Source organism: Drosophila hydei, unplaced genomic scaffold, assembly GCF_003285905.1.
Source record: "Drosophila hydei strain 15085-1641.00,03,60 unplaced genomic scaffold, DhydRS2 tig00008119-arrow-pilon, whole genome shotgun sequence".
Lineage (NCBI taxonomy): Eukaryota > Metazoa > Arthropoda > Insecta > Diptera > Drosophilidae > Drosophila > Drosophila hydei.
Genome location: NW_022045830.1, coordinates 7,769,757 through 7,782,051, shown reverse-complemented (window position 1 = coordinate 7,782,051; position 12,295 = coordinate 7,769,757). Strand labels below are relative to the sequence as shown.

Sequence of the window (12,295 nt, the reverse complement as noted above, 5' to 3'; positions counted from 1 at the left end):
CTGTTTAAATTTGCTCAAATACTCGAGTATAAGTTGATTGAGGATTAAATATGTATGCTGCATTTATATCATGTATAAATATGTATATCGATTAGTTCCAATTCCTTTCAATTGATGCGTCATTCGTCTCTTTCCACTTCTTGGCTGCTGCTTCAGCATTTAACCGCCAAAGCCGTATAGGGTGCGTCCCTGGCGCTTCAAGGCGTAGACAACATCCATGGCTGTTACGGTCTTGCGCTTGGCGTGCTCGGTGTAAGTGACCGCATCACGAATGACGTTTTCCAGAAACACCTATTGAAAGTATTCGATGTTAGAATGTTTGTAAATTGCCAAAGCGAAAAATTCATTACCTTGAGCACACCGCGTGTCTCCTCGTAGATCAAGCCAGAAATACGCTTGACTCCACCACGACGGGCCAGACGCCTGATAGCCGGCTTGGTAATACCCTGGATGTTATCTCGCAACACCTTACGATGGCGCTTGGCACCTCCTTTGCCCAATCCCTTACCACCTTTACCGCGTCCAGTCATTTCGCTTATAAAAGTTTAGATTTACGTTCTGCAAAAGACATGCATTTGGCTATTAGTTGGAGCAGTGCGAAAAAGGAATCGCCATTTTGATATGACGCCATATTTAAAACGTATATATATGTATCCAAAAATATCTAGATACGCAACATGTTTAACGTGACTGCGCGTAATAAGCGCACTTTAGAAACTTACTAAAAATGAATTTAAGTAAAAATTTTTGTTTATTTATTTTATTTTTTTGTTTATTACAATTTGTTGCTGAAACGCTTACAAACCTTTCCAGAAATTTTTTAAGTAATGTGGCTGTACACCTGAAAGCGTAAAATCCTGAACGTTGTACGGCATAAGCAGTATACCAGCCATTGTATTAAGCTCATAAAATACCAAAACACAAGTCACCCTGTGGTGGAGTGTTTATATTTAAGCCTAGATTTAAAATACAAATCAATTGTACATTGTTACTATAAATACTTATATATATTTAGCTTAGCTACCGGCAAGATTCATTACTGTCCGGTGTAGTTGCTTCTTCTGGTATTTAACAATTACTTGCATAATTTCCATTTTTGCATCGATCTTTAAGTTTTCGTCAAGTTCGAAAACATCCTGGGCAATCGCCATGCCATAATGAAAGCTCGGCGTACTTTGTACATCATCTATTACAGGCTCTATAGCTATAGGTGTTGTCTCTTCGACTTCGGCATCATTATCCTCCATTGGCACATTCAACTCTTCAATTCCAAGTTGTTTTGTATTTTCCATGGAATCTTGGAATTGTGGAATGCGTTCGGCGGTCGATTGCGTGGGACTTTCGGAATCGGCATTCTGATCGATAGTCGTTTGCCTTTCTTCAACCACACCAGAACTAACATTATCCGAGTCGTTTGTGTTGGCGCTATCATAAAGATTTTCCGCCTAGTGGTAGAGTTTATAATATTTTGAATCAGATATAACTGTTATATTTCAAAAAACTTACATCCACACTGTTCTTATCGTATACCACGAAAGGTAGAAATTTGAGCTGCTGGAAGAATTTCCAGCCTTCCAGACGCTTTATTTCCTCCGGCTGTGCTCCTCGAGCATTTGCATCGAAAATTGCCTTTTGCTGCAGACGGTAGTAAGATGCCAGATTTAGCCATTTTCTAGCCAGCTCATTTGTATAGGCTCGAAATTTGTATCTTTTCTCCAGAGTCCATCTCAAGTTTTTCCAGAAGTTGTGCTTCAGGTACCGTATACTATAATCTTTATGCGTCTTGTCCCACATGTAAGGTGTATTGCGAATCGTTGTAATAACAAAAATAATCACCTCGTCGGACCAATATGGTCTCGTATTATCGCACTCATTTGTCATTTGTTATGTTTAACAGTAATTTGTTTTGTTTTTTTTTTTATTAATATTTTAGTTTGTCTACACTTAATCCACTTTTCTTGCAAACAGCAGCTGATTTTAATAAGAACGAGACAAACATATGCTTATTAAAATACTGTCGATATCCGTGTGTGTGTGGGTGTATATTCGTGTGTTTATCCTCTTTTAAAAATACCAAATCAACTAAATATAAGAGTTATGTTGGAAAAAACTAAGTTAAACTTCATATTTAGAACTATTATTATATTGGGGCTTATAATAAATTAGAATAGTTAAGGCATGCTTTTGCTTGCCGTAACTTTTACAGCAAGCAATCAATCAATGTTTAGCGACTGTTGGCTACATTGACCATTAGTATCGATACTTAGTTCATTATGTTGATACTAATATCGTAAATATTTGGTATCGGCTTATCGATAACTTAGCTTAGTATTTTCATTAGAAAAATATTGTCATTTTAGCTACCGACACTGTTGGTCACACCACAGACAACGCCAGTGCAGTCGAAAAAAAACCATTGATTGTAGCAGACGCGTTTTTGACGCTAGTTTTTAAACCAAAACAAGTGTAAGTGAATCGGAGCAGAAGTGAAAAATCTAATTAGATCTAAATAAAGTGCACATGCTTGGTTATATAATGTAATGAATGCAGACACAAACGTGACGCGTCTGCGTGTATTTATACGAGTGCAATGAAATACTTTGGCCGCATCTGTCTTCTGCTGACCAACAGTAAAAAGACCAACGCGTGTGCCGCTGCCGCTGGCTTCGTCTCCGCTGCCACTGCCGCCTGCAAAGCAGAATTTGTCGCCGCCGTGAAACGAGCGCCATCGCAGCGCAGCGCAAAGAGCTTTGCCGTGACTGCATAAAGAATATAAATATTTTACTATTGAACCGCGTGTCTGGAATTCTAAATAAACGCATATATAAATAATATGTAAAATCGTGTTCGGCAATGTGTGCGTGTGAATGTTTGTCTGTGCATCTGTGTGTATTTGCGTGGGTGTATGCGGTCGCATTTTGCTTTATCTTTATATCTTTCGTCAAAAGGCGCAAGCCAGATGATTCATATGTTACACACTCAGCGGCCGCTCAGCTGTCGATGTCTGCCTCTCCACGCGCATCCTGCTTGCACACGCATATATACACACAGACAAACACACACATAGTCGGATGCTCGCATATATTCGCCTATTTGTTAAATTAACCGTAAAACTCAGTCGTCAGCTCTGTTGTCTGTCTTCTTCGCCGCCTTCGCCGGCCGCTTTCCATTTCCATTTCTATTTTTACGCGTGTTTCAGTTTCGGTCCATTCCTAAATTTTATTTCGAATCGTTTGTACTGTTTAAATCCTGTGTTTAATTTATTATTTCTTCTATCGCAATAGAGCAATTGCATTAATTCAACTGTTATTCAATTTAAATTACAATTTAGAGGTAAGTTTTTTGTTATCTGTACAAAATGTAATTTTTATTAACTTTTGTAATCTAACTGTTTTGATCGGATGTTCATTTGCATTAGACGAAGTTTTGCATAGTTTCACATTTGATAAAAGCTCTTAACTTTTCTCCTTATCACTTGAACGGAACAGCTTTAATACTAGCTTAGATATTGCGCCTAACTCTATTTTTAAGAATAATTTGGGTTTTTCTCTAACGCGTTATATTCAAATTCATTAACATTTCAACAGTTTGAGTAGAATATTCACAGTTAGTTTAATTATTAAGTTTTTTGGTAGTCTACATTTGAAAATATTTAGTCAATCTAGTCTTAGGACTTAAATATTATCAAGTGAGAAGTGTATATTAGTTGTATGCGAGAGACTTAAAAAATGATATTTTCTACGAATATATATAGACCTCAGGTTTCTATATTAAATGAAATAGCAGAATCTGAACGAGTATTATGCAGTCAGTGGCGGCTGACGTTTAGGCTTCTCTTTGTTATTATTCTTAACAAATACAATTCAAGTGCTGTACTCAAAGATATTTATTTTAAATTTTTTCTTTTAAAAACAAATACTTATTTGATATGAAAGTTGTGTTTATTGTTTGTAAACTTTTCATTTGCGCTTGACAACTAAATTTTGCATAAAGCCCTCATATAGTTCAACCTAGAAATGTTCCTTTATAACTTTCACAAAGAGATTTTCCACATGTATATAGAAGGAAAAAATATGCGTATGCACGTGTGTGTGTGTTTACTCTGAAGAGCTGCGAAACAGAAAAACTAGACCATAAACATAAATGTCATTCACGACTGCCATTAGCGTAAAACAGCAGAACGCAACAAATGTAAATCCAGGGCAAAAGAAAAAAAGCAAAACAAAACAAAAAAGAATTCAAGGAAAAACGAGAAAAATACAATGCAAAAAGATGAAAACCCTGAGTCGATAAGCAAACTGCAGTCAAACTGAGTCGATAAGCAAACTGCAGTCAAATGTGCAAGCACAAAACTCAACAACAATTGGAAGAGGGCAACTCCCAGCTCCCAAATGGGAATCCAAGCCCAAGTCGGAAATGGGTTTTGGCAAAAGCTCAACAAACTCAAAGATAAAAGACATTGAAAAACAATAACAGTAAGCGTCAGAAACTGGAGCAATTTCAATTGAGAACAGAAACTATTGAATATATGGAATATGACATCATTTGGGGTGTAAAAAATATGAAAATTTCAATTCATTGTTCGAAATAAAGCCGCAAAGCTGCCAAATATCTGTACATATTTATATATTCAAATATAACATGCATCTATAATATTATATAGATGTTTAATTCAATGTGCTTGAACCACTTGAGAACTTTGAACGAACTTTGGCAATGAACCAAACAAAGCCAAGTGAAACTCAAAGATAATCAAACTTGAGATAAAAGATAGTTAAGTGTGCTATTATATATATCTATATATAGCCACATCTAGGGTCACGAATATTATTGCAATTCATCGAATATATGAGAATTTGGAAAGGTATTCAAAATTATATTACGCGCTATCTGTTTACATTTTTAGATAATCTATATGTAGGGATTTCGGTGACTTTCGCTTATAGGTAAGAGATAACTGTAAGATAAGATATCATTTTTATTATCAATGTGAGAAAGTTTATTCAAAAATGTTGAACCAACTCGATTCTAGGACGCTTTACACTCATTCTAATCAGGAGTATAAATGCTTTATTGGTTCGGCCATGCCTTCTTCTTGAATTCAAGTTTCCCAGGGCATAAAAAGAGACCTCTTTTAGTTTGAAATGTAAATGGCAACAGATAAAATATATATGTATACGCAAAATCTCTATCTTTACATAATTTGTATTTAATTGCCTAGACGATTCATCGGTTGATGAACTTGGGCAACAGCAACAGCAACAGCAACAGCAACAACAATTGCAATTGTTAAGTGTGACAACTAAATGACAAGAAGAAGACAAGCCACTGCATTATGCATGCTGCGACTCAGGACAGCAACTCGTCACGTCTGATAACAATAACTAAGTACGAGGGTCTAAGAGATACTCCACAGATACTACATATATAGTATATACTGCTATATAGTATATATTTTGTATATAGTAACTGCGATGCGATGTGACGTTTTTTTGCACTCTGACGATGTAAGTTGTTGTCGCAGTCGGTTGCAGTTGCAGTGGCTGACAGCCAGAGAGACAGATGGGCAGACCGGCAGGCAGAGCGTGAAGATAAGTAGCTTTCCTTGCCACTTTCAACTGTGTGGCAAAGACGAGGAGGACACAGGCAACTCAACACAGCTCAATTCCGTCCGTTTTCTTCTGTTGAAATAAAGAGGAAAAACTTATTTTTCTTGCTAAAAGTTTTTGCTTTCCTTTCTTTTTACCTTGCATTTCCACGGTCGAAAGGCTTTGTCCATTGATAAGATAATTGAAAGCCTTCGCAATAAAGAAAAGCCAAATTTTCGAAATAGCTGCTGACACAATTGTAATTAACAATTCCAATTCGGAATTCCTTTTGTTTCCCAAAGTCTTCGGCCTTCCAGCGGCTTAGAGCGTTAATGAATTGGCTAATTACTGATCAGAACTCGCAGTCGAACTGGTTTTTAACACAGAGATCACTTAAAATGCCTGACGATAAACAAATCAGAGACTCGTAGAATGCTTTGAACTATCGATTTATAGCTGAGTTAGGGGTGCTCAAGAAATATTTGTTGCTATTTTAATTATGCGATGAATTTGATGAAATGTAAAAAAAAGACATAGATAACAATAATTAATTGGGTATATAGAATACAGGTGAGAGAAAACTAAGTATGTAGATAAATTTGTAGATAAAGTGCGTAAGATAATGTTTAGATAAAGACGGCGACAGATAATTGACAATAGAAGCTGGAAGATTGATAGATAGGGGAGAAAGAGACAGTAGACGACTGATGGAAAGTTATAAATAGAGACAGACAAAAAGAATTAGACACAGAACTTAATGAAAAGAAAGAGAGAAGAAAGAAAAAGATAGCGAATGAGAGAAAAGAGAGCAAGACATGAATGAAAGAGGAGAGAGTAGGAGATAGAGAAAGACAGAAAAATATAGAGAGAAACAGAGAAAAAAATAGAAAGATAGATTGGTATATATAGAGTTGACGAGGGAGATTGGTAGATATATAGATAGATATATGGATTGAGAGATAAGAAAATGGACAAAGGGAGACATTTGATACAAATCTATATAGTTGAGTAGAATATGGAATGACATAAGAAAATATTTAAAAAGTATTAAGATTAAAAAAGCAGATAGATAAACATATGTAGTAGACATAAAAACAGTCAGATAACACTTAACTCAACACCATATTGAAGTTCAAATATCTTCGAACCCTGTAGGACTTTATTTTACTCAACACTCTCTCAATTCCCGACGGACAAGATAAGTCCGTGAAGCACTTGAAAATCGAGTGGCTTCTCATACAGCTACAGAAGCGCTAAATGTGTCGGAAATGTGAGCAGCAGCTCCATACGAACTCCTCCCTTAAAGTAAACACAAGTCAAAAGCGTGCGCATGCGTAATTGATATACTGAACGAATTCTAATGCAATAAAAGTCTAAGCAATTGGATAAACTTTTAGCTGTTCATATTGATCGTTGCCGCAGCTGTCAGCGACTGTTGAAGTTTTTTCGTTTCTTTTCTTTTTTTTTTGCCTTTTTTTATGAGCTGCCAAATGAAACCGCAAAAAATTGCTTATCGCTCAGTCGCTCATTACATAGAGTTCAATTTTTGAAGGCCTTTAGATGCCTATTCGATTTCTTTCGCCTTTCACGTGACGCTGTGCATGTGTGTGTGTGTGTGTGAGTGTGTGCCTTTTCATTCATTATTAATCACATTTTTATCGCCTTAGCATTGGGACAAGTGAAGGCGTCAATTGGCTGCCGTCTTTCGTCCACGCTCGTCAAACACTTTCACACAACTTTTATCAAAAAGCTGACATCAGCAAATGGCCATTTTCCATGTCATATTTTTCGCTGTTCGTTTTTGTGGTGGTCAGCTAGTTGGCCAATACAAGGGGAAACAGCGCCCACAGGGGAGGTGAGGGTATTATTAATTAAAAAGAAAATACTCAAGTCCCCAGTTGACAGCAGGTGACAGTAATGACCATGACCCCTGGCTGGCTGCTCTTTTGTTTCCAATTGAATTTCCACAATTTTCCCATTGCAAAATTTAAGCGGAAAAAAAACATTCGCTGTTCACGTTAGCAGCGCCTGGCCTTTAATTCGAGCCCAGTTTTCCAGTTTGTTATGAAAATTTGATCAGGTTTGCCGCCAAAGCGAGCAAAGCATGCAAATCAGCCAGGCGTAGACGCTCGCACAGCTATTCCACCAATACACTCACTCACTCACAGACAGGTACTCGTAAGCATTCACACAAGCACTCACACTCAGCTAGAGCTACTCATTCACTCATTTAGCTCTGTTCACTTGCCTAGTTCTGTTCGCTCTGTGCTGTAAATATGATTAAGTTTTTGTTTAATTTTTGTTGTTGTTTATGCTTCGACAGCTTCTGGGCTCGAGTCTGGGGCTCGGTTCGATGAAACGTGCAAACGTAAGGGCTCAGTGGAAAGTGTTGCCAAAGCTAATGTGCTTAGAGAACTTACGGGTTATCAAATGTAGGTTACACTTAACTGGGATTAGCTGAACAATTTTTCACATTACTGCCTAGAACTTAAGTATGGAGGATGAACAAATTTCAATTTAGAAATCATCAGCAGCAACTATCAAATTGAAAAGTTGTCGTCTTGCTTACTTAATTTAGAATGAAATCTAGCTACATAAAAATAGTTTCAATTGAATGGAATGCAAAACGAGTTATTCTTAGACTATATTTCTGATCGATCTTCTGTGCCTTTCCATTACTACTTTATCACATTAATGACTTTATTGATTTGCCTTGCTCACATCAATTACCATTTAAAGTTCATGGCTAGACTAGACCTATAAAATGCTCAGGGGCAAACACTTTGCCAATTGCATTTGCCCCATCGCCTGGCAATAGTTTAAAGTTATTGACAAAACAGTTTGTGATTTATTGCCATAATAGATTTGTATCTCTAGCGTGTGGGTGCTGTCAATTTCATGATTGCAACGCTTTGTTCTATGTTGTTTTTGCACATTGCATTGCCAATTCGGATGTCAAGTGAAGGCCTATCAAAACAAATACTAAAAATTTCCAATTTGAGGTGTTGACAGGTCGTTATGTTCGATAGAAGGCATACATACACATTTAACTATAAGTCTATGCCATATGGAAACTTTGAAAAGTTTGAAAAGTGTTTATAAATAGAATTTTCTGAGTGCATGTCATTTGGAATTGGACATCCGTACAATTTCCGCCGGAATCTTCTAGGAATCGTTTTGTTTATAAGCAATTTTTTTTTTGCTTTTGGGCATATGAATCACATGCGCTAATTATAAACAACAGATAGAACCTCGCGATATGACGTACTTCAACTAATACGAGACCTTGACAAACACACGAAATGTGGCATCAGGTAAAAGCATGCTGAGTATATCTCAGCAGAAATATGCTCGACTGTGAGATGTTCTCTAATTTTTATGATTTTTGGCATTTATGCAATAGATTTCAGAGATGGAGAAAACAGAGAAGAGCAGAGTAGAGAGAGAGGAGTTGGAAAGAGTATGGGAGAGTAGAGTAGGGAAGAGTAGGGGAGAATTGCGTAGGGGAGACTAGAGTAGGGGAGACTAGAGTAGGGGAGAGTAGAGTAGAGAAGAGTAGAGTAGAGCAGAGTAGAGTAGAGTAGAGTAGAGTAGAGTAGAGTAGAGTATAGTAGAGTAGAGTAGAGAAGAGAAAAGTAGAGTAGAGAAAAGTAGAGAAGAGAAAAGTAGAGAAGAGAAGAGAAGAGAAGAGAAGCGAGAAAAACAGAACAGAAAGAAAAACTAGAGACGTGAATCAATGAAGTACAGAAATCAAATAATACGGGAAAAGAAGAAAGAATACCGAACCTATAATGAAAGAATAGAATATGAGATAGAGAGAAGGCAAGAAAGAAGTGGAGATATTTAAAGAGAATACTAAATTTTAATAAATTATAATAAATTATTATAATCTAATATATATAGATATGTACTGTTAAAATAAATATTGTATTATTACTATGTAATATAGCAGTCTAAAATTACTTACTTGCTCATATTATATTACTTTTTAGCTACATGTGATTAAAAATGTTTAAATATGAATTTTTATTTTTATGTTTTCAGTAAACGACACGAAATTATAGATAACAAATTTGGAGTTTCTTCTATTATTTTTTATTTTTAACTGCCACAAATGTTGTTGGCCATAAATTTGGCAATTTAAGGTGAGTTTAACTGGTTGCGTGTTGATTTTTGATTAATTATTATTTTCGACATTCATGTGTGAGTCGAGGGAACTAAAAATAACTTTGTCTAGAGATTAACTGATTTTTTTTTCATTTTAGATTCGTTTTTATAAACAAAAATTGGTATTACAAACATTTTTATAACTTATATATATAAATATATATATTACTTCCCATCTTTACAAGTCTGTCTCACTGTCTCTCGTTTTCTCATGTCTAATGCTAAATAATAATAATTGTGTTGGAGAATAGTTTAGAAATTGATGAGAATCGTAAATAGTTTAACAACAATGATATTTTTGAGATATCAAAATATTAATTTTAATAATTAAATATTTATATATACAAATATTTGAAACCAGAACCCATTCACAAGTTGTCATTGTCTTCAAATTATAGGTAACAAACATAGACAAAATATCTATTTGTTTAGGAAGTATGAGAAAGTTATACAGATGCAAATGAATCGACTAGTCGACCGTTGTGATCCCGTGTCAGGACTCATTTTCATTAGATTCAAGGGTATAAAAATTACAAAAACACTGTCAATTCGACCAATTAGCCTTCCGCTATTGTTAGATCTATAGTATACAAATTTATATTTACCATACTTAGGCGAGGCAGCACTTTATTGATTCACACTTTATAAATAATAGATTGCAATTGTTCATATGTCTAGATACGTATATCTAACCAGTTATATAAGCTATGCAAAGCGTTAAGCAAGGTCATTTCTAGTTTGGCTTGCCTCTGGCGAAATGTTCATGCAGTTCGGTGTCGATTTCACAGTTTGACCCGCTGCAACTGATAAACGTCACAGTTGACTGAGTGCTTTCTGAACGGCAGCTGCACTAGCTGCTGACATTTGACTGTTATCAATCTGTATGCGACTGCCTGCTGCCCTGGCCTTTTGTGGGCTTTCAGCTGCCGATTTCAATTAGACAATTGCTCGTCGCTCTTTGTTGGCCGCTAGCCAAAATCTCGAGGTGCAAAGTTTATTGGGCCAATAATACGTCGAACGAAAATAAATATCTATTTGCTGCGAAATCGAAACTGGCCACAGCCAAGCACAACAAATGACAAATACTATTTTTAATTACTCACTGCCATCAACGAAAGTTTCAATTTCAATTCGATTTGATGGCATTTTAATCGATTTAGTACACCGCCAGAAAGCCTTGGGCGCAAAAATTAGAAAAAATTTAGTGGGCAAATGAAAATTATATTTATTTATGCCACTCGCTCTGCGAAACAATAAACAAATGCAAATGGCATTTGAAAATGAATCAAAAACTTTCCTCACAAGTGAAAATTTCAAATGCCGTGTTGAGTTCCTCAATGTTGAATACCCTCTAAATGGAAAGGCAGGGTATATTGTATGCATTATGTATTTAATAAATCTTAGCAAAAATAGATTTTTAAAAATATATAGAATAAGCGTAGCATTGTATTATAATAATTGTTTTAACTGTTTATTATAATGATATTTAACACAGTTGATAGGGCATTTGTTAATTATATCAGCCCTTTGCTTGTCTACTTAATGTTATGTTAAAAGCAAATCACTTTGATATTTTAACTAACAAACTTTTAAAGTGCGTAGATTGATTTACAGGGTATGTGATAGTTGTGACTGCCCATTGGTTGTCCAGCTACCAATTATCACTTCTATATTTTTAAGATAATTGCTTTTGTATTAATGAAAAACTCTCAGTATTTATAGAGTAAGTATCTGTTGTGTCAGCCCATCATAATTTGTATATTTTAAAATTTAAATTCTTGTATATTGTACAGGGTATAAGCTAGTCGTGCCGGTGCACTTTGTCTGCTAAACAGTTATCACTGCTATTTGCTGCTAATATTAGCGTGAAAAGCGGCGCAGCTTGCGATTGCATGCGGCTAGGTTCGGCTAAGGGGAAGGTGAGAGGGTGGGAATAGGCGGCTGGGCTGGGGCTGCTTTTGTGGTTCTGTTGTTGGTTCAGTTGTTGGTTCTTGCTTTGGCGCCGTCGACGCTAACGTCCAAATCCAAGAGATATTTGCACTATTTTCAATATACATATGTTGTTAACATGTGTGTGTGCGAGTGTGTGTGTGTATTTTATTGTTGCTCTCTTTGTGCTGTTTGCTTTGCTTTCTAACATTTCCTGTGGTTTCTTCTTCTATATTGTTGTTGTTATTCACATTTAATTGTACAATTTTCCGCGCTATATTTGATTATGCGAAACTATTTTGGTGGTAGGCCGCCATTTTGTTTTGGGCGCATTTCTAGTTAGATTTTTAAATGTAAATTTCATAATAATTTCTCTTTGTGGTCGGCTGGCAAGTTTATTGAACCAAAAACAAATTGCGGCACACATTAATGTTGTTGTTATTGTTATTTGTTGTTTTTATTATTGTTAACCGCCCCAAAAAGTTTGCTGGCTATTTATGGTCATCAGCCTGAAAGTAAAATATCTATGTTGCTCGTTTTAATGCCTCGCATAGGTCATTGCCATCGGCAGCCGCAAGTACAGCATGTCGAATGTAAACATTTCTGCTAGT

At 35.9% G+C, this 12,295-nt stretch overlaps 3 protein-coding genes across 13 annotated transcripts in view; 1 reads left to right on the top strand and 2 right to left on the bottom strand.

Moving 5' to 3' along the window:
- Positions 1 to 104: 104 nt before the first annotated feature.
- Positions 105 to 887, bottom strand: LOC111595691 (histone H4). Its single transcript, XM_023309533.2, has 3 exons — positions 806 to 887; positions 351 to 558; positions 105 to 291 (listed from the first exon to the last, which is right to left on the bottom strand). Exons 2-3 carry the CDS (start codon positions 528 to 530, stop codon positions 160 to 162), a joined length of 312 nt encoding a protein of 103 aa, XP_023165301.1. The 5' UTR covers positions 531 to 558; positions 806 to 887; the 3' UTR covers positions 105 to 159.
- A 24-nt stretch (positions 888 to 911) lies between these two features.
- On the bottom strand, positions 912 to 2,191 carry LOC111595690. The gene is made up of 2 exons (XM_023309532.2): positions 1,507 to 2,191; positions 912 to 1,445 (listed from the first exon to the last, which is right to left on the bottom strand). Exons 1-2 carry the CDS (start codon positions 1,879 to 1,881, stop codon positions 1,017 to 1,019), a joined length of 804 nt encoding a protein of 267 aa, XP_023165300.1. The 5' UTR covers positions 1,882 to 2,191; the 3' UTR covers positions 912 to 1,016.
- A 176-nt stretch (positions 2,192 to 2,367) lies between these two features.
- The window catches only part of LOC111595671 (F-actin-monooxygenase Mical), a 49,162-nt gene continuing 39,234 nt past the window's right edge, over positions 2,368 to 12,295 (top strand). For 4 of the 11 annotated variants that reach the window (XR_003944310.1, XR_003944309.1, XR_003944305.1 and 1 more), the window contains exons 1-3: positions 2,368 to 2,466; positions 3,285 to 3,333; positions 9,633 to 9,733. The gene's annotated coding sequence lies outside the window, so the exon portion shown is untranslated. The remainder of the gene's footprint in view (positions 2,467 to 3,284; positions 3,334 to 9,632; positions 9,734 to 12,295) is intronic. The other 7 variants (XM_023309500.2, XM_023309499.2, XM_023309505.2 and 4 more) reach the window with 4 other exon arrangements.

Excerpts from the sequence above, each read along its gene's own strand:
- LOC111595691 (XM_023309533.2), bottom strand. The coding sequence starts at position 530 with ATGACTGGACGCGGTAAAGGTGGTAAGGGATTGGGCAAAGGAGGTGCC. Across the intron at positions 292-350 it reads AGACACGCGGTGTGCTCAAG|GTGTTTCTGGAAAACGTCAT; the intron begins GTAATGAATTTT and ends TACTTTCAATAG.
- LOC111595690 (XM_023309532.2), bottom strand. The coding sequence starts at position 1,881 with ATGACAAATGAGTGCGATAATACGAGACCATATTGGTCCGACGAGGTG. Across the intron at positions 1,446-1,506 it reads ACGATAAGAACAGTGTGGAT|GCGGAAAATCTTTATGATAG; the intron begins GTAAGTTTTTTG and ends CTCTACCACTAG.